This window comes from Vanacampus margaritifer, chromosome 3 (assembly GCF_051991255.1).
Source record: "Vanacampus margaritifer isolate UIUO_Vmar chromosome 3, RoL_Vmar_1.0, whole genome shotgun sequence".
NCBI lineage: Eukaryota > Metazoa > Chordata > Actinopteri > Syngnathiformes > Syngnathidae > Vanacampus > Vanacampus margaritifer.
In genome coordinates, this window is record NC_135434.1 from 24,258,990 (window position 1) to 24,279,071 (window position 20,082).

Here is a 20,082-nt window from a genome sequence, read left to right on the forward strand (position 1 = left end):
ATGAAAAGAGGTGAAATGTCGGGTAATACCCACCAAGTTTCTTTCATTCTTTTTATCGTCTCTGTAATGTCAGTCTAACTCGGAGAATGAGCTCTAGCATTAGCATTAACAGGTGAAAATAATAGCACAACACGACACTGTCAAAGTTAACATATGAATTAACATATACCTTCTTGGTCACATTAACACATTAGCTATTATTATATAAAATAATTTAGCAATGTACAACATGAAAATCATTAGCAACAAACTAATAAACTTTTATGAATATTAATCAACAAATCTAATAGTTGCAGAGCAACACTTACAGTTGTATTAAACGATAAAAATGTGACAACATAATGAACAATTGTTTTTCTTTTTTCAAGAATACTTTTTGTTTCATAAATGTTTTGTTGATAGCAGTAAACTATATCTTCTTGTTTAGAAGTGAAGCTAAATGGATCTGCTTCAATGTAATTTTATCAAGGTAAATTTATTTTAAAAACATTCCTTTATTTGTTGTATATGTAGTTTAAAAAAAATTCAAAATAAAAAAAATAATAATTTTCAGTTAAACTTTGACTTTCAACTTATTGTATTGTCGTCAATGTATGTCCTTTTAGTAATTTTTCTAAGTTACTACTTTTCTCTGTATTGCTTCCAAATATGTTTTGCTTTCCCTTGCAAACAACTTGTTCTCTTTCTTCCCCCCTCTACTCCTTCCCTCTCTCCTTGTGCTCATACTGACCACTTGAACCCGTGCACTGCAGGCAGAGACTAATTGACAATAATGTGTTGGCTTTTAAGCCTGGTTTATACTTCTGCGTTTGCTCTTCCGTTAATGACCGGCGTACATCACGTGATCGACGCTAGTCATTAACTTGAAGTGCCACGTAACTCGTGGCCGGGTGCTGCGCACACGTCTCCAATTCTGGTACACCGTAGATGGCGGGTCGTAAGATCGCTCGTGATTGGTCCGTTTGATGGCGTACTCAGCTTTTTTTCTCTCTCTGCCCCCGGATAGTTTCCATGAAGGCAACTGTGTAAGCGAAGGAGGCGCAAACCCACTGGGAGATCACGTTTGTGTGGGATTGTGTATGTATGTGTTGACGAAAAAAACAAAACTGTGTTCTCTAAGCACGGGGCTTTTATGTTTTGGCGAGGTACGGCCGACATTAACCGTTGCAAATTGGCATTAAATAATTGGCATGGTGATGAGCCAACGCTCCCCTTGGCTGTGTGACTTGTTACAGAAAGGAAAATTGGCCATAAAATGCAGAGGAATCTCCACTCTGTGGAGTCCTAGCCAATAGCAGCCGGAGCGACACCCCGACTTGGAGTGAAACTGCAGCAGAACCTGATGTGTATTGTAATGTGTATTGTGCACAGGTATGAAGGCAAACGCACGAGCGGAGCTCCGTCGTAACGTCTCCGCTGTAGCCTGACGCTGAAGTATAACGAGGCCTTTTGAAGTGAATGACAAAAATGCTCGCGTTCACTTCTATTTCATTCGCATCTGACAGACACAACAATTCTTTTGTCTCTGCGCAGTTTTGTGAGTCAATGTGAATTAAGCTACAAAATTTGCCACGCAAACTGCGATACGAACCTGCTTATTATATATGTGTATATATGTGTATATGTGTATATATATATATACAGACGCTCCCCTACTTACGAACATTCGAGTTACGAACAACGGTACATACGAACATTTCTGCGCGTACAGTATGTCGAAAAATGTTCAGAAAGAAATGCTGTAAGTTAGATTTTGTATTGCGCGTAGTGCTTCTTTCCGCCGCTAATACCGACGATTGGCGCTGTGAGAGCTCATTGGAGGCTGAGCAACGTGGCGAGGAGGAGGAGGAAGAAACGCCGGTCCCCATGAAGCAGGAAATAACTTTTGAAGCCGATTCCAGCGACGACGAAGAATCTCTCATGATATAAAATCCTCCTCTTCCTCCTCCTCCATCATCTCCTTAAGCATCGAGTACATCTTCCAAAAGTAAGTTAAACTTCATTTTATTTATCTTATTACGTACATGTACATACTGTGTGTGTGTGTGTCTCGCTCTCTCTCTCTAACATACGTAGTACAGTACAGTACTGTACGTATTCTCTCCATTTTATTAAGTTTTTTTCAGTACAAACCAATGCAGGTTACTTGTACAAGCCTTAAACATACTTATATAAACCTTCAATATACTTATATAGGCTTTAAACATAAATTATAATACAAAATATAGCACTGAAGCAACTTACGAACAAATTCACCTTACGAACGATCGTCCGGAACGTAACTCGTTCGTAAGGTGGGGAGCGTCTGTATATATATATATAAATATATATATATATATATAGATATAGATATATAGATATATATATAGAGCTGTCAAACAATCACTTTTTTTAAATCAGATTTATCACATTTTAGAATTTTGATTAATCATGATTAATCACTTAATAAAAAATTTACTTTTTAATTTTTTTTTTAAACTTTTTTATCAATATTTTTTCCCCGCCAAATTTGAAGAGCACCGGTTATGTGTTAAACCTTTTGACATTTAATGTTATGAGGACGTCTTCAACATTTTTTGATCCACTGCACACGCTCATCCTCCTCTTTTTCTAATCAATGAATTACTTGCATAATTTAAAAGGGGAAAAAATTACCCCAACATTTTGACGTAAACAAATATTCTAAATGTTATATGCAAACATTTATTAAATGCTTTACTTTAATGCATGTAATTATGTTTATTGCTCAAACAACCTGTGCTACCTTAAACATATCCTTCCGCTGTCACGCTAAAGGATAATCTATGGTCAAAATTAATAGTGTGATTAAGTTAATTCATGATTAATGCGATATTTTTTGTGATTAATTAATCAGTTAATGCTTTACCTTTGACAGCACTATTTTATATATATATATACATACATACAAACCCAATTCCCCAAAAGTTGGGACACTCGACAAATTGTGAATAAAAACTGAATGCAATTATGTGGAAGTGCCAAATTTCTATATTTTGTTCAGAATAGAACATAGATGACAGGTCAAAAGTTTAAACTGAGAAAATGTATAATTTTAAGGGTAAAATATGTTGATTGTAAATTTCATGGTGCCAAGAAATCTAAAAAAAAAGTTGGGACGAGGCCATTTTCACCACTGTGAGGCATCCCCTCTTCTTCTTACAACAGTCTGCAAACTTCTGGGGATCCAGGAGACAAGTTTCTCAAGTTTAGAAATCGGAATGCTGTCCCATTCTTGTCTAACACGCGTCTCTCTGCTATAACTGTTCAACTGTCTTGGGCTTTCTTTGTTGCACCTTCCCCTTTGTGAAGCGCCAAATGTGCTATATATATATATATATATATATATATATATATATATATATATATATATATATATATATATATATATATATATATATATATATATATATATATATATATATATATATATATATATATATGTGTGTGTGTGTGTGTGTGTGTGTGTGTGTGTGTGTGTGTAATATCACTACAAAACTTACTGCAATTGCCCGACATCCTCGATTGGTGCTAGCTACAAGGCATCCCTCGGTCGTTGCCATAGGAACTTGGAACTGCTTCCCATCCAGATGTAGCGGCCCAGCCACACCCACCGGCACGGGCACATATCCAATCACATTCTCACAGCAGGTGCCCATAACCTGCAAGACACAGTCATGGCTTTGTAAAACATGCAGTAAAGAAGACTTGTGTTGACTGTGTTGCATGTGAATGATCTCACCTTGGAGTAGTCGTAATCAGTGAATGGCAATGACGAGAGTGCAGAGGGAGAGGAAAGCTTTGCTGATATAATTTGTCTCCGTATGGCTACACCTCTCTCAGGCCTCTCCATGATTGCCTCCAGTTTGTAAGCAGGAATGTGTTTGGAGTAGACCAGCATCATCACCTCAGCATCACTCAGGAAATGAGGCCCTTGCTGTTAAAACATGTCGTTATTTGTCATGGGTCTCCTCAAGATATGCTGTGCATTTCAAACATTATGAAAACTTTTTTTTAAATCCAGAACAATACATTTGTTAAGTACACTTCACTTCTAACTTTTAAGTACAATACAGTTACAGTTAATTTCAAAACGGTTTGTTTTCAGATATTTAACAGTCAACCCACCCTGAAAAGATGTACCAACACTTCATTTGGGTTTCGAACTAAGCAGAGATGTCTTACCTCTGGATTGTTGAGAATGGCCACACATTCAACAAGGCCTCTAGGCTTCAAAGGGAGGTGTGGCTCTATGATTTCAGATTTGATCTCCTCTTCTACTTCACCAAGAATGAAGACATTACTTGACCCAGGATCGTTAACAGGCTCAAGCAGTGGCCGGATGACCTCATCTAGAAAAGCAATGAGAAGAAGGAAATTCAAATTGTGTTTGAAGAATTATTGTCTCATGCCACAGGGATGAAAGATTTACTGATAAACCATGATAAAATGTGTTTTTGCCCCTATGTGTAATTGTGAGTGTGAATGGTTGTTTGACTTATGTATGCCCTGCGATTGGCTGGCAACCAGTTTAGGGTGTACCCCGCCTGCTGCCCGAAGACAGCTGGGACAGGCTTCAGCAGCTCTGCGACCCTTGTGAGGAATAATCAGTTTGGAAAATGGAAATAGAACCCTCGAGCATCTCTTTATTAAAAATACAACAACAACTAGCAACAGATCTAGCAACTTTTTCTGGTGCTCTGAGACTCCCCAATAAGATGCAAATGCGTCCAGAGTACAAATGAATGGCATAACATAACTGCATAACTGTTATCTTTTTCACTTTCCAATTCATTCTGCAGGCTGGAATAAACCAACAAACAAACCAAATGAAGTATGTATGTAGTAGCACAAACAACAATGTATGTACAAAAAAAGGCTGATGTTTAACATTCAACTACCGAAACTGCTATGTTCAACAACTTTTCCAAACCCTCCAAAATTTGTATTGAATAACATTAATGTGTCAAATATTGAATTTGATTAATTTAGGTTAATACAAACATTGGTTTGATATACAGTAGTCTTACCACTATTATACTGTTCTTTGCTTTTTGTCATCTCAACTACATTTTGTGAGATCTATCATGCAAAGGTTTTTGATGTTTACAATTTCTAATGTCAAAAAGTAAATATTGTCAATATTATGTTTTTTTATTCAAAATAAAATGTGTTACCATGCTTGCTGTGATTATAGCTGTGATTTAGTTTTTGTTCACATTTAAATATCCTACAGTATGCAAAATCAACTTTTTTGAGCCTTTAGCCATAATAAAATGTTATTTCCTCACTAAAAACACCACCAAAGTGGGTTTTCCTCCATTTACCCATCTCTGAGCATTCCTGCTCTTCAAGCACCAGCCCCTTCCAACCCAAGAAAACTAATGGGTCTTCATTTATCTACGTAGAAAAGTGAAGACCCACCCCAGTACAGTCCGTGCAGACTAAACACAGCCATTTTCTCCAAGCAGCCAAACAAGTGTATCCAGAAAAGAGGCACTATGATTTGGCCACCTTGTCTAAAGCCCCGGCATCCCCGGCTGGAGTTCCACTCATTAGATTTTTTTTTTCCAAGTCAGGCAGTACGCCTGACAAGCGTAACCGGAAAAAAGGTGCTTTGACGCGGCTACCTCAACGGCAGATCCCCCGGCAGCTGTTTGTCTGTGATCATCATTTCTCAGAGGACTGCCTGGTTAACTTTGCCCAGTACCAAAATGGCTGACAGTAACTGTCCCAAATTGTCATTAAATAAGTCAAGAGTTGTTGCTAGCTCGCTGCTTGGCCTGATCCTCTTAGATAATACAATATGTTCTTCCATATTTACCGTTTTGGGGGGGTGACGTTATTAATGGGGTGTGGCAGCCACACAGCAGAGGCGGGGTTTTAGTGAACCAGGCGTCCTGGTTGGAAGAAGAGCCGCCAAAATCATCGCCATTATGCCAAAGGTAAGATATAATCATACTGTATATATGCCTATTGCAAGCTGTGCCTAAAATACCTTGATACAGACCCTTTAAGATGGTTTTACGTGAACATTTATTTTAGTTACAGTGAGGTTGGGCGCGTCAATGAATTTTGAGCGTCCGTCATTCGGCAATTGTTAACAGTCGGCACACCCTTCCGTCATCGTCAATCCGTCAATATTTCAATCCGTCATTCGTCGACTGTTCAGCAAAATAAGCTTTAATGTTTCCGCCATCAATCGTCATTCGTCAATCCGTCACCAAAATGGGACGGCCATCATTGACGGATTGCCAAATTTATTGACGCCGTCCGTCCGTCCGTCTTCTTCCGCTTATCCGGGGTCGGGACGCGGGGGCAGCAGCTTTAGCAGGGAAGCCCAGACTTCCCTCTCCCCAGCCACTTCAGCCAGCTCATCCGACGGGACCCCAAGGCGTTCCCAGGACAGACGAGAGACATAGTCTCTCCAGCGTGTCCTGGGTCGTCCCCGGGGTCTCCTGCCGGTAGGACATGCCCGGAACACCTCCCCAGAGAGGCGTCCAGGAGGCATCCGAACCAGATGCCCGAGCCACCTCAACTGGTTCCTCTCAACGTGGAGGAGCAGCGTCTCGACGCTGAGTCCCTCTCGGATGACCGAGCTTCTCACCCTATCTCTAAGGGAGAGCCCGGCTACCCTGCGGAGGAAACTCATTTCGGCCGCTTGTATCCGGGATCTTGTTCTTTCGGTCATGACCCACAGCTCGTGACCATAGATGAGGGCAGGAACGTAGATCGACCGGTAAATCGAGAGCTTTGCCTTTCGGCTCAGCTCCTTCTTCACCACAACGGACCGATACAGCGTCCGCATCACTGCAGACGCTGCACCGATCCGCCTGTCGATCTCCCGCTCTAACCTACCCTCACTCGTGAACAAGACCCCAAGATACTTGAACTCCTCCACTTGGGGCAGGACCTCCTCCCCGACCCGGAGAGGACACTCCACCCTTTTCCGACTGAGGACCATGGTCTCGGATTTGGAGGTGCTGATCCTCATCCCAACCGCTTCACACTCGGCTGCGAACCGCTCCAGTGAGAGCTGGAGGTCACGGCTTGAAGAAGCCAACAGCACCACATCATCTGCAAAAAGCAGAGATGCAATGCTGAGGCCACCAAACCGGACCCCCTCAACGCCTCGGCTACGCCTAGAAATTCTGTCCATAAAAGTTATGAACAAAATCGGTGACAAAGGGCAACCTTGGCGGAGTCCTACCCTCACAGGAAACAAATTCGACTTACTGCCGGCAATGCGGACCAGACTCTGACATCGGTCGCACAGGGACCGAATAGCCCGTATCAGGGGGCTCGGTAACCCATACTCCCGAAGCACCCCCCACAGAACTCCCCGAGGGACACAGTCAAACGCCTTCTCCAAGTCCACAAAGCACATGTGGACTAGTTGGGCGAATTCCCACGCACCCTCGAGGACCCTGCTGAGGGTGTAGAGCTGGTCCACTGTTCCACGGCCGGGACGAAAACCACACTGCTCCTCCTGGATCCGAGATTCGACCTCCCGACGGACCCTCCTCTCCAGCACCCCTGAATAGACCTTACCCGGGAGGCTGAGGAGTGTGATCCCTCTAAAGTTGGAACACACCCTCCGGTCCCCCTTCTTAAAAAGGGGAACCACCACCCCGGTCTGCCAATCCAGAGGCACCGTCCCCGATGTCCACGCGATGCTGCAGAGACGTGTCAACCACGACAGCCCCACAACATCCAGAGCATTTAGGAACTCCGGGCGGATCTCATCCACCCCTGAGGCCCTGCCACCGAGAAGCTTTCCAACCACCTCCGCGACTTTGACCCCAGAGATAGGGGAGCCCACCTCAGAGTCCCCGGACCCTGCTTCCTCAAAGGAAGGCGTGTTGGTGGAATTGAGGAGGTCTTCGAAGTACTCTCCCCACCGGTTCACGACGTCCCGAGTCGAGGTCAACAGCACCCCGTCTCCACTATACACAGTGTTAACAGTGCACTGCTTTCCTCTCCTGAGACGCCGGATGGTGGACCAGAATTTCCTCGAAGCCGTCCGGAAGTCGTTTTCCATGGCCTCACCGAACTCCTCCCATGTCCGAGTTTTTGCCTCAGCGACCGCCAAAGCCGCATTCTGCTTGGCCAGCCGGTACCCGTCAGCAGCCTCCGGAGTCCCACAGGCCAAAAAGGCCCGATAGGACTCCTTCTTCAGCTTGACGGCATCCCTTACCGCTGGTGTCCACCAGCGGGTTCGAGGATTGCCGCCACGACAGGCACCAACCACCTTACGGCCACAGCTTCGATCGGCCGCCTCAACAATTGAAGCGCGGAACATGGTCCACTCGGACTCAATGTCCCCCGCCTCCCCCGGGACAATGGAGAAGCTCTGCCGGAGATGGGCGTTGAAACTCTTTCTGACAGGGGGTTCTGCCAGACGTTCCCAGCAGACCCTCACAGTACGTTTGGGCCTGCCTGGTCGGACCGGCATCTTACCCCGCCATCGGAGCCAACACACCACCAGGTGGTGATCAGTTGACAGCTCCGCCCCTCTCTTAACCCGAGTGTCCAACACATAAGGCCGCAAGTCCGATGACACAACTACAAAGTCGATCATCGAACTACGGCCTAGGGTGTCCTGGTGCCAGGTGCACATATGGACACTCTTGTGCTTGAACATGGTGTTCGTTATGGACAGTCCGTGGCGAGCACAGAAGTCCAATAACAAAACACCACTCGGGTTTCGATCGGGGGGGCCATTCCTCCCAATCACGCCCCTCCAGGTCTCACTGTCATTACCCACGTGAGCGTTGAAGTCCCCCAGTAGAACGAGGGAGTCCCCAGGGGGTGCGCTCTCCAGCACACCCTCCAAGGACTCCAGAAAGGGTGGGTACTCTGAGCTGCTGTTCGGTGCATAAGCACAAACAACAGTCATGACCCGTCCCCCCACCCAAAGGCGGAGGGAGGCTACCCTCTCATTCACCGGGGTAAACCCCAACGTACAGGCGGCTAGCTGGGGGGCAATGAGTATGCCCACACCTGCTCTGCGCCTCTCACCGTGGGCAACTCCAGAGTGGAAGAGGGTCCAGCCCCTCTCGAGAGGATTGGTACCAGAACCCAAGCCGTGTGTGGAGGTGAGTCCGACTATATCTAGTCGGAACTTCTCAGCCTCGCACACCAGCTCGAGCTCCTTCCCTGTCATTTATTGACGCGTCAATCGTCAATTTTTGAAGTTTCCCATCAATCGTCAACAAAATGGCCGCCATTGACGGATTGATGGAGTGACCACCTCTGATAGTTATATTGTGATAATACCAATGCATGTGCTAATATTGGTCATGATACATGCAATTTTATAGAATACTAAATTACTGTAACTGAGCACAGACATACCTATATCTTCCTTCCCTCCAGGTGTGGTGGAAGTCAAACTTTGAGAAGGTGCATGGGGTTGCGGAAGATGAGTCTTCCTGCAGCAAGTCTCTGTGGCCTGTCGTGGAGCCAGGGGCAGGGTGGACATAGTGATGGGGTTCCTTATTGAGAGGGTAGATTCCATCTCCACTTGCTCAAAGAAGATGTACTTGATGGCCAGAAGCAGAGCCAAGGACAGGCAGATCACCTGCTCAATATCCATGGTGATCATTCTGTAAAAAAAACATTGGTACATAAAAGTAAAATATTGCTTCAACCAAAAGCATTTAGTGTCATTAGTGTAATTTTTTGTTCATCGGTAACTTGATCTATATTTTGCACACAAAAAAGAAAAAGTATTCAATTCAATTCAAATGAGTCTATAGTTAAAGTTCGTTTAAAGTGGACCAAACAAAGCATGTGTGAATACACCAAGATCTGGTCTGCATCACATATGTGGACTGTGTTTCATATTTATTAATTATTTATCTTTTAATTAAGTAATTATCCTCTGTTTCAATCTATTTTCATGTGTCATCTAATGCACACATATCAAACTCAGCACTGATTTACTGTACAGTAATTGATTGTGAGTGATTGTCATCTTCATGATACTACAGTTGCAACTGCAGTTGAATGTAATAATGCAATAATGCAAATTGTGCAGGACAACTGTTGCCGTTAAAGTTAAGAGGATGCGCAGGCTAAAGACACGTGAGGAGGACATGGAAGCAGCTCGTGTTGTTTGGTATGAACAAAAGTTTATTACGGGAGCACTCTTGATTAGACTCCTTAAGAAAAGAAAAAAAACAGACGGTGGTTGGATAAAACTGACGAGGTCGCGTGTTGTTTGGCCAAGATAAACAATCCGTGGTGGTTATTTTACCACGACCGGTAACTCGTCCTATAGTTGACGTGAGTTTGTGATGTTAACCGGCCGCTAAGCTAACGTGACGGGGTGCGCGTTTCTGTTCCGCAGCGGCGTAAACATGCACATTTGCATACCCACTAGTGATGTCTACAAGCAATCACGGCATTTTCTCGCTCCTCTTATTAACCAATCAGAGAGATTCACGGCAAAATAACGCACACAGAAAGGTTGTCGGTTACGGCAAAATAACCACTGTACACCACAAGGGGAAAACCTTTTTCAACAATACACTTGCCTTCGATGTACTGAACATGATGCCACAGACTGACTACCGTATCGTTTTTGGGCTCAACAACTCAACCGCACAGTAGAAAATAATGGATTTTCTTGACTCTTGCCACTGACTTCTGAAGGTTTGTTTTCTTTGTATTTACTAAGTAAATGTGCTTTATGTGCTTTCAGCAGGTATATTACAATTAGACCTCGCAGGGTAAACACTACCTGGCCTATTTTTATTTCCATTTCATTCCATTACTGTTGCTATATTTGCACTTTGTTTACATTTGAATTGTGGAAAAATGTGACTTAAATATTGTGCTGCAATAAACGTTCTATTATTCCAAAGCACCAATCACAAATCTATTGTTCAGTAATTATTACCAATATTGTCAAAAATATCATCACCGCAAATTTCTTTGCAATATGGTGATATAATTTTTAGGCCATATCACCCACCCCTAGTATACAGACAAAAAAATTGTCAGTGTACCACCATTTGACCAGCATCTTAATACAATAGCCTAGTGGACCTAAGTGTTCTTAAAAATGAGGTAGGGGTTTTATTCCTAAATAAAAAATACACTTGTATTTATTATTGAAGGCCACTGCAACACTATGCACAATTCAAACATTAACACTGTGCTTGAATGTAGGAAAATAAAAGTGTACTTAAGTAATGATTAGATTAATTCAATAAATTCAATACATGTATTGAAAATATTGAATGTAAAACATACTTCAATAAATGTTCAAAAAACAGTATTTCCTAAACACATTGTAAACACATTGAATATTTTGGGGGGGGAACATGTGCAAAGACAATGTAGTATGGATCAGTATCGGCAGATACTGAACCCATACGTAGTATCGATATCGGTAATGAAAAAAGTGGATTGGAGCGTCCCTAAAAAAAACGATCGTGTTTCCTGCATGACATTTTGAATGCTATGACGATAGACTTTTGGTGCTGTAGAGTGACAGTGTTCACGAAGAGTATGTCACAGCAAATAAACTTTCTTTCGTTCAAGAAATTGCGTGTGGCTTGCCAGGCTACCAAAAGGCACAAAAACTGACCACGATTATACCTTTGGCCACAATGCGACACGGGATTCTGGTTAAGGTATGCCATTTTAAACAAAAAAAAAAACTTCCGTTAATCATCAATCCCCATCGATGACAATGTCCACCTTTCGCAGAGTGCTTCCGCATATTCGGTGAACGCTTTATAAAGCGAAAACACACAATATGAGAGGGACTGTATGTACTCACCCTGATTGACGGACATAAACGTGCTTTAGTTGGGGCTCTTTCCGTATATTTTTTTAAGGCTTCGTGTCATTGTGCACTCGCCGAAAGGTGGCCGTCGTCATTGACGATAAGTGACGATTAATGGAAGTGCCCAGCTTTGTCGAATACAACCGAACTCTTTTGCTGCTGTCAACACCATAAGGGAACGGGGATTTTGGGTGTGAGTCCATGCAGGACCAGCTAAACCATGAAAAGAAGTGTGATTTATAATCCAAAAAATATGGTTACTATATAAGTATATCTACATGTATGTATGTATAACAAATACTGAGTTTATCATCACTCACTCGTCTCTTGGCATGCAGCCACAGTTGTTAGTAGCTGCTCTGGCAAAACCAAAGCAGATAAAATTTGACATTGAGTTTTGTCTGGCTGTGGCTATTGTTGACAGTGACCACCTTGATTTTGTCCTGGTGTGTAGTTTGACAGAAACTGGAATGTCATTTACCTGGTGAGGTAAAAATGCCACAGCGGTAACTCTGGTTCGATCCTCCTTGGGGACAGGTGTTCTTCATCAATAACACCCTGTGGAATTCCCACTGTTGCGTTGAACAACAGGGGCTCAGCAATCCACCTACTGTGAGCATGAACCATAACAAGGCCCAGAGACTGCAGACAAAGGAGATGCACAGCTCATCAAGCAAATTCTCCGAATGAAGACAAGAAAACAATTGAAAGGGAATACTGAATAAAAAATAAAAGTAAGAATGTACAAAATGTACAAAATGTTAATCACCATAATCATTTTGACTCTCTGGGTGACAGGATTTGGTTTGTTATCCTCTTCTTCCTCCAATACACGAGAGAACTGGCTCAGCTGCCAAATCGGATGACCTTCCTGACTCTCACGGGACAGCTACAAAAAAAACAAAGCATCATAAATACAACTGCAAACTCTTTGAGTACATGAAAATTTACTGAGATCAACTGAACTCTTACCTCCAGCACCAGTGACACACATGCAGGGAAGAATGTCATGAATACAAAATAGTTGGCTAAAATAGACATGCAGCCAAAGCAGCACATTATTTCTAACTGCCGAACACCTGAAATACACAAAGTTACAAACTATTTTACCATATATTACTGATTAGACATCCAAAGAATAGAAATTCATAGGATAAACAACTTTTTTTTTTTTTTTTACTAATGACTCATTATGAATCTAATAGTGTATTGCCACCCAGCACAGACTAATATAACTATGTATTTAAATATAAGAACTTTTATTAGTTCAATTGGAGAAATTTGCATCATTTGAGCAGCAACAGTGGATACAGGAATAAAAAAAAATAGCAGGCCAGAGAATACATTTGTACAATACATTGCACAAAATAGAAATATGGGCTGGGAAAGAAGTTATCCAACCAGCAACGTTATGTTATTTGTATTGCTGCTTGTTAATTTTGACAGTTAAGATCTGATCAATCTAATTGAATTGCTTTCTTTACTACAGAATTGGTAAAGGCTAAGTAATCCATGGGCACCGTCATTTGAATGAATTATAGAAAACTAAACTGAAAGCCAGTTGTAGTGATTTCATTACGTTACCGTGAAAGGATGCAATTGATACAGTGATATGAATTTTGGGCCATATCACCCAGCCCTACATTCATCCATACATTTTCGACACCGTTTATCCTGTTCAAGGTCACACGGCGCTGAACCGCCTATCACAGTTGACTTCGAGCAAAAGGCAGACAACACCTTAGACTGTTTTCCAGTCAGTCGCAGAGCACTCCGTTTACCATTTTACCATTTACAAACAATCTTTTACAACGTCACTGAGTCAGGGTAGTTTTGGCTTTATAAAGGCAAGTTCTAGTTGCAGCCAATTTTCATGTTATTGACAGCAATTTTTGCTTTTATTTAATGAACGGAAATGTTTTTTTTCAATTTATTTCCATTAATTTTAGTTAATTATATTAACCATGCACTGAGTAAAAACTTAACCCACACTGCTTGCATTCAAGTAAGGCGAATGTACTACTACAGCATCAGTGACCTTACAAATGATGATTTCTAATCAAATTAACACCAACTGTGAATATCAAGTCTTAAATTGTGTTTAATTTGTTTTCTGTACGCAATCTATCAGAGAGTAAAGTAAAAATAACAGTACCTGACATAGTTCCCACACCAATCACTAAGCACTCCACCAGTGCATCTAAGGTGAATGTAGGTCCCAATACTTCCATACCTCGAGCAATATTCTGCCTAACTTCATCCTGGGGGAAAAAAACATTGAAATCCCAAAATTAATCCCCCATAACTTCATCCTGAAAAAAAATCCATTGAAATCCAAAAATCAATCATTCATTTTATTAAGGAAACTACAACACATGTTTTGTACTTGAGAACTGGAGCTAAGGGCAAACTTGGCAAGAGCACATGCTTTGGAGAGGTCGATCAGGAGCAGAAAGAAAGGTAAAGCCTCACTGGAAGACACACCAGAAAAATAATAAACCACTGAAATTTCTCAAATGGACATAGTAGCAATAACAGTATACTACATAAAAAAGAAAATGAAAATAAGCCTTACTTGAGGCCGGTCAGCTCTTTATCAAGGAAGTGAATGACCACTGTGCTGAATACAAAGCTGGAAAAAATTGTGAAAAGCCCTGCAATGCCTGAAAAAAAAAAGGATGAATCAAAAATCACATACAGAACTCATTTTAGTTGTTGCTCACATGTATAATAACAATAAATCATACCTAAAATATATTTGGATCCCAGTTGTCTTAAATTCTGGAATTGGAAGTAAATATAGACGATGGCAATGCAACGTGTGATGGTCAGGATGATTATGTCACTGCTCAGAATTTGCTGTTAAAAGAATGTATATGCAAATAAATAAAAACAGAGTTGCACAGTGCTAAAAAACAACAACAATACAATGCAGAGATGGTACATAGGCAGAATTCTACGTTAAGCCTTTTCGGGTTATGACCCACAAGCCAACTTGTGGTGGCCCTGCCAGAAACAGTACTGGCCCTGCATTGGGCTGATGCCTCATATCTCAGAATTTGGTCAAGGTAATATTTTTTCAAAAATGTATACTATTAGTCTGTCCTTACACGTGTATTATTTTACAAATTATTCACCAATCTTGGGTGTTGAAAATGGCTTATTTTCTTTGATAATGCAATGTAATTGAACAAATATGCCGTTTTCGAGGCCTCCTGAAAAGGTTGATCACAAAACAATACATCAACAGAACTCATCTCTTCGTCACTTGGCAAAACAAAATATAAGATATCAAAGATAACTATAACAATAATAGATAATATAAGAGTAATTTATAAAAGATAATAAATGTCATAATACATAATAAAAGATAGTAAAATCACATAATAAAGAAAAACTCTCAATTGTTATATTTCATTAATTAAAAGTGTAAATTTCACCAAATTAATGTATTAAATTTTTTAGGGCCATTTGTATTATACCTGTGAGTCCAGACCATATGGACAAACCAGTAGATAGAACACACAATAAAATCAGGCTGCAGGCTTTTTTTTCTGTCTTGACCGATGCATGTTTTTTTGGGTGAGAATATAATTTCTAAATATATTTTAGAAAATCAAATAAAATGCTGCGGGGAGGGGGCTTAACTGGGGCTACACAGATTTCTGACGGAGCTAATGTGAAGATTAACGGTGTTGATGTTTCAGTTTAACTTGACCCAACTTGAAATATAAAGTGGACATATGTGATAATAAAAATATGTAATAACACATAGTAATAATTTAGGTTATCAGTCCCCTCGCTCCTCAATGGAAGTTTGGGTCTTAGAGGTATCTGATTGCAGCAAACACATCTCCAAATGGACGTAAGTGAACATCTGGAGCACGACACAGACAAGAGAGAGACTTCCTCCCCCATCCCTCAAAAGGCTGGTCGTACCGGTGCAACCTTTTATTATTTATTTTAGGCGTACCATTGAGAAAATAAGGTGCATGAGGGCCCAAATTAATCTCTTGTCTGGAACACCAGGGATGCTGCCACCGTTTTTTTAGCCTGGCGAACTGACAGGCTTTTCTCTCGACCTCCACCAGACTGAGCAATTTTTCTGGGGGAAACCCTGTTTAATATTTTCAGGTAGATTACGTCATTGCATTTACTCACCTCATCTGTTTTGGGGCAGTCAAAGTTCCAGCCACAGATTTGGTCATTCCCAGTGAACATATTCATGGACATCATACAGACTGTGAGGGTGACGGTGCCTACAATGACCTCCCAAGGATGAGAGGCCACCACAAGTCCGTGAATACGGAACAGATGAGTGAGCATGGTGGAAGAGGACTGTTGAATGCCAAACAAGGAGAATCACAACGCTATGAGAAAAAAATCTTGCACAATTTTCCATACACAAAAACAACTGAGAAACGTCATCGGAATCTATAAATGAATCAATCTTCGTTCTTCTTGCATATAAAACAGCATGGGTCACACCGTTACATCATGGATTGGATTGTGGTTAATAATTAATACCCAACTTTCATACCTTTTCAAAACCTTTTCAAAATCCCAGTTGCCCAGACGACCCATTTTCAAATTGCGATATCTCGAAGATGAAATGTCATAGCATGATATATGACGGCTAGGGGTCTGTGCTAGGCCCCATTTTATTTATATTGTATATAAATGATATCTGTTAAAATATTCAAAAGTGTCTTAATCGCCGATGACACAACGCTCTACTGTTCAGGAGAGAACCTGAAGCAGCTTCTGACTACTGTGTTGTACGAATTGAACACAAAAAAATTGGTTTGATATGAACAAATTATCGCTAAACTTAAATAAAACAAAGTTGATAGTTTTTGGTACTAGACAAACCACACAACAGGTCAAAATTATAGTAAATTCAATTGAAATAGAAAGAGTGTATGAAAATAAATTTCTTGGGAGTAGTTACTGATGAAAATTATGTTGGAAGTCACACATAGATAATGTCAAAAGGAAAATGTCAAAAATTATAGGGATACTCTCTAAAACTAAGGACGCCCTGAATAAGAAATCATTATAAAAATTATACCGTTTATTATTATTACCATATCTGACCTATTGTGTGGAAATCTGGGGAAATGCATATAAAACAAATACCAATCCTGTTTTCAAACTGCAAAAAAAGAGCCATAAGAATTATAAATGGATCAAAATATACAGAACCAACTCATTCTCTATTTATTAAATCAAATACAATGAAATTCTACGACTTAATTAAAATAGCACAAATGTATAAAGTACACAACAATCTACTCTGCCACAGTACTCAGAAGCTGTTTGAAATTAGAGAGAGTCCTTAACATAGCATAAGGGGTACAAGTGTCTACCAAAAAATGAAAACAAGAACAAATATTAAGCAAAGGTATGTTTCTGTAAATGGTGTTAATTTGTGGAATGATTTTGGAACTGGCCTGAAAAGATGTCAGTCGCTTGCTGAATTTTTATTTATTTTTTTAAAGTAAAGTTACAAAATTAACTTACATCAGACTTGAGATGTTAAAATTCTGTATATGCTTTCTTTGGATGTATCGATATGAGTGTAATGAAAATTGTATTTATGAGTATGAGGATATGATTCATAAATGTATTACGGTATATGCCTATGAATTCCATGTACATATGTTGCTGGCAAATGTGCGAAAGTTTAAGTGCACTTGTATATATGACTAGGTTTATAAATTTTCTTTTGTTGAAATACATTAACCTTATCATTTTATCAACATAAAACGAATAAGGGGTAAAACTAGATACGTTTTTAACTTCCTTCTACCCCTTTTGAACATATAAACTCTTTTCTTTCTTCCTCTTCTTGTTTTTCTTTTTTACTTCAACTTATATTTTATACTTATCATTTGTTTTCTTTATGTTTATATGTTCAATAAAACCATAAAAAAAAAGCTTTTTATTACAAAGTCAATAACCGGTTAGTGTAGTCTTGACTTGAGCCTAAGCCTGCTGACTTATCGCGAGAGGCAGCGTACACACTGAACTGGCCGACCGCCAATCGCAGAACACATTTATCCAAATTAAATCAGAATCAATTTATGGGGGGGAAAATACAGCAATAGTCAGTTTATAATATCTAATATCACATACAAAATATATATTATGAATAATAATTATTTGCAGCTATAGTAGTAGAAATAATCCGCAACTAAGATGTTGAACGCAGTCTCAACTAGTAGCCCTTCGCATGAATTAGTACCCACCCCAGTTTCAAAAAGGTGGTGAGTAAACATCACTCCATCTTGTGTGATATTGCTTGAATTGTTGTTTATTTGGTTTTGTTTGCACATTAAACAATAATAAAACAACAACAATTGGTTAATAAACAGTAATTGGGCAGATTTTTTTTAGCAATAACATTTGAAGCAAAATACATTTCTATCATCCATATATTCATCCATCCATTATCGGAACCGCTTCAAGTATTCAATTCGATGGACTAATAGAATAATTGATTATAAAATATTCGATAATGACAGCACTAGTTGGATATATAGAGATGTAAAGCCACAAATGTATTTGTATAATTGTACAGATGTCAAAATTAATTGTTTAATAGACAAGTAATCAATAATAATATTAAATCGACATCTATTTTAATAATCAAGTTATTGTTTGGAGCCATTTTTTTTTATTTAAAACTGTCCAAATCCTCTGATTTAAGCATATTAACACTAAATGTTAACATCTGTTTTTTCTTTGGAAAACAATGACCGAATCGGTAACATAGTAAAACATCAATCCCCTTTTTTAGTCACGATATGAATATGAAGTACAAAATAAACACTAATCACTAATAATAAACAGTAATCAGGAGGGTAAATGCTGTTATACACTTTAATGCAAAATTAGAATGAATCAGATGAGTCTATTAATACATTAAATAGTCGAGAGATTAATCTATTTTAAAAATATTTGTAATAGTGAGGGGCTGACAGCACTACATAATTGTTGTAATCTGCACTTTATGTTGTGTAATTTCGTACTGATTTACAGCACAGTACTTTACTGTATTTAGATCTGATATTGTTTATGTAAAGATGATTATTTGCTTGTGTTTGTTGAAAAACAGCGTATCGTAGGGGCGTATTGGTGGGATGATGCCACTTCTGCAATCAGCATTTTGCTAAACATATATTAATTGCAACTGTCTATTAAGTGATTTCCGTAACAAAATACAGAAAACCGTTAACAGTTAGCAGCTGTTGAACATGTTTTTTGTTTTGTTTTGTTTTTTCAATTGAGTTGTATAGGTTATACATCATATTAATGGTAGAATTTTTTTTAAATGATTTATCCTGGTCTCGTCTTTTAATCACGAAACTGCCATTTAAACCTAAATGTGTAGCCTAGACTAGAGTGTCTTTACCGCCTGAAAGTTGAAAAAGTTATCCTCAAACATTGTACCAATTGTGCGTCATTCAAACGTGAATTTGGAAAAATCTAATGTAATGTAAATATTACATTATGCATTTTAATGTACATAGTGACTTACCTGTGAGCGTGAACAGAGTGGAATGGGAAGAGGTTTGGCGATAAAGGCTGCTCGAGTCAAGGGGAGAGCGAGTGGGCTGAACTTGAGCCTCCCAACATTAGTTACATCCAAGTTGAGCGGATTCTGCAATTAAGCGAGCCCACATGGAACCATGGCACGCTACTACATCATACGAGGCCTGAGCCAATCACAGCGTCCTCCTGCTTCAGTGACGCTATCTCCACGCCCCGTTTCCTTGGTGACGCCAGTGTGGGCGTGGCCCATGTGAGGACTCCTCATCGCACCACTCAGATATCAAAGTCAAATCAGCAAGCGTGTGTGTACAAATTGTCAAACGAGCGTCTTCTGAATAAAGGTGTGGTTTTAGCACACAAAGAATACCAATAAATAACATGGCAACGTTTCATTCGTAAAGAGTAGATATTATCGCCCCTCTCACGCGGCGGTGTGTGCAGTGTGTCACTCATCTTCACTTGGCAGTTCTATCACGCCAACTCGTCAACGCAGTTTCGCCTGTGACGTGGCGGCGTCGGGACAGAGACTCACACGTTGATTAACTGGAGTTGAATTCCACACGCTTTGTTGTATGGTTGGCACTCGGTACGGACGTATCATTTGATACTCTCAGTTGGCTATAACAGCTGAAGCCGGAGAGCAGCCATTTTACGTTGCCACTGTTACTGCCAACTCTCGTTCAGTTTTCACCGTTATCAGTGCGTGT

General features: G+C 40.2%; 1 protein-coding gene across 1 annotated transcript in view; it reads right to left on the reverse strand.

Moving 5' to 3' along the window:
- hmgcra (3-hydroxy-3-methylglutaryl-CoA reductase a) overlaps positions 1-19,917 on the reverse strand; it is a 28,641-nt gene extending 8,724 nt beyond the window's left edge. Inside the window, exons 1-13 of the mRNA XM_077561915.1 lie at positions 19,362-19,917; positions 15,980-16,156; positions 14,566-14,677; positions 14,394-14,481; positions 14,205-14,289; positions 13,974-14,079; positions 12,791-12,897; positions 12,588-12,707; positions 12,300-12,460; positions 9,376-9,626; positions 4,204-4,370; positions 3,761-3,955; positions 3,522-3,680 (exon numbers count right to left, since the gene is read on the reverse strand). Coding sequence (XP_077418041.1) covers positions 3,522-3,680; positions 3,761-3,955; positions 4,204-4,370; positions 9,376-9,626; positions 12,300-12,460; positions 12,588-12,707; positions 12,791-12,897; positions 13,974-14,079; positions 14,205-14,289; positions 14,394-14,481; positions 14,566-14,677; positions 15,980-16,144 — 1,716 coding nt within the window. The 5' untranslated portion in view covers positions 16,145-16,156; positions 19,362-19,917. The remainder of the gene's footprint in view (positions 1-3,521; positions 3,681-3,760; positions 3,956-4,203; positions 4,371-9,375; positions 9,627-12,299; positions 12,461-12,587; positions 12,708-12,790; positions 12,898-13,973; positions 14,080-14,204; positions 14,290-14,393; positions 14,482-14,565; positions 14,678-15,979; positions 16,157-19,361) is intronic.
- Positions 19,918-20,082: the final 165 nt, after the last annotated feature.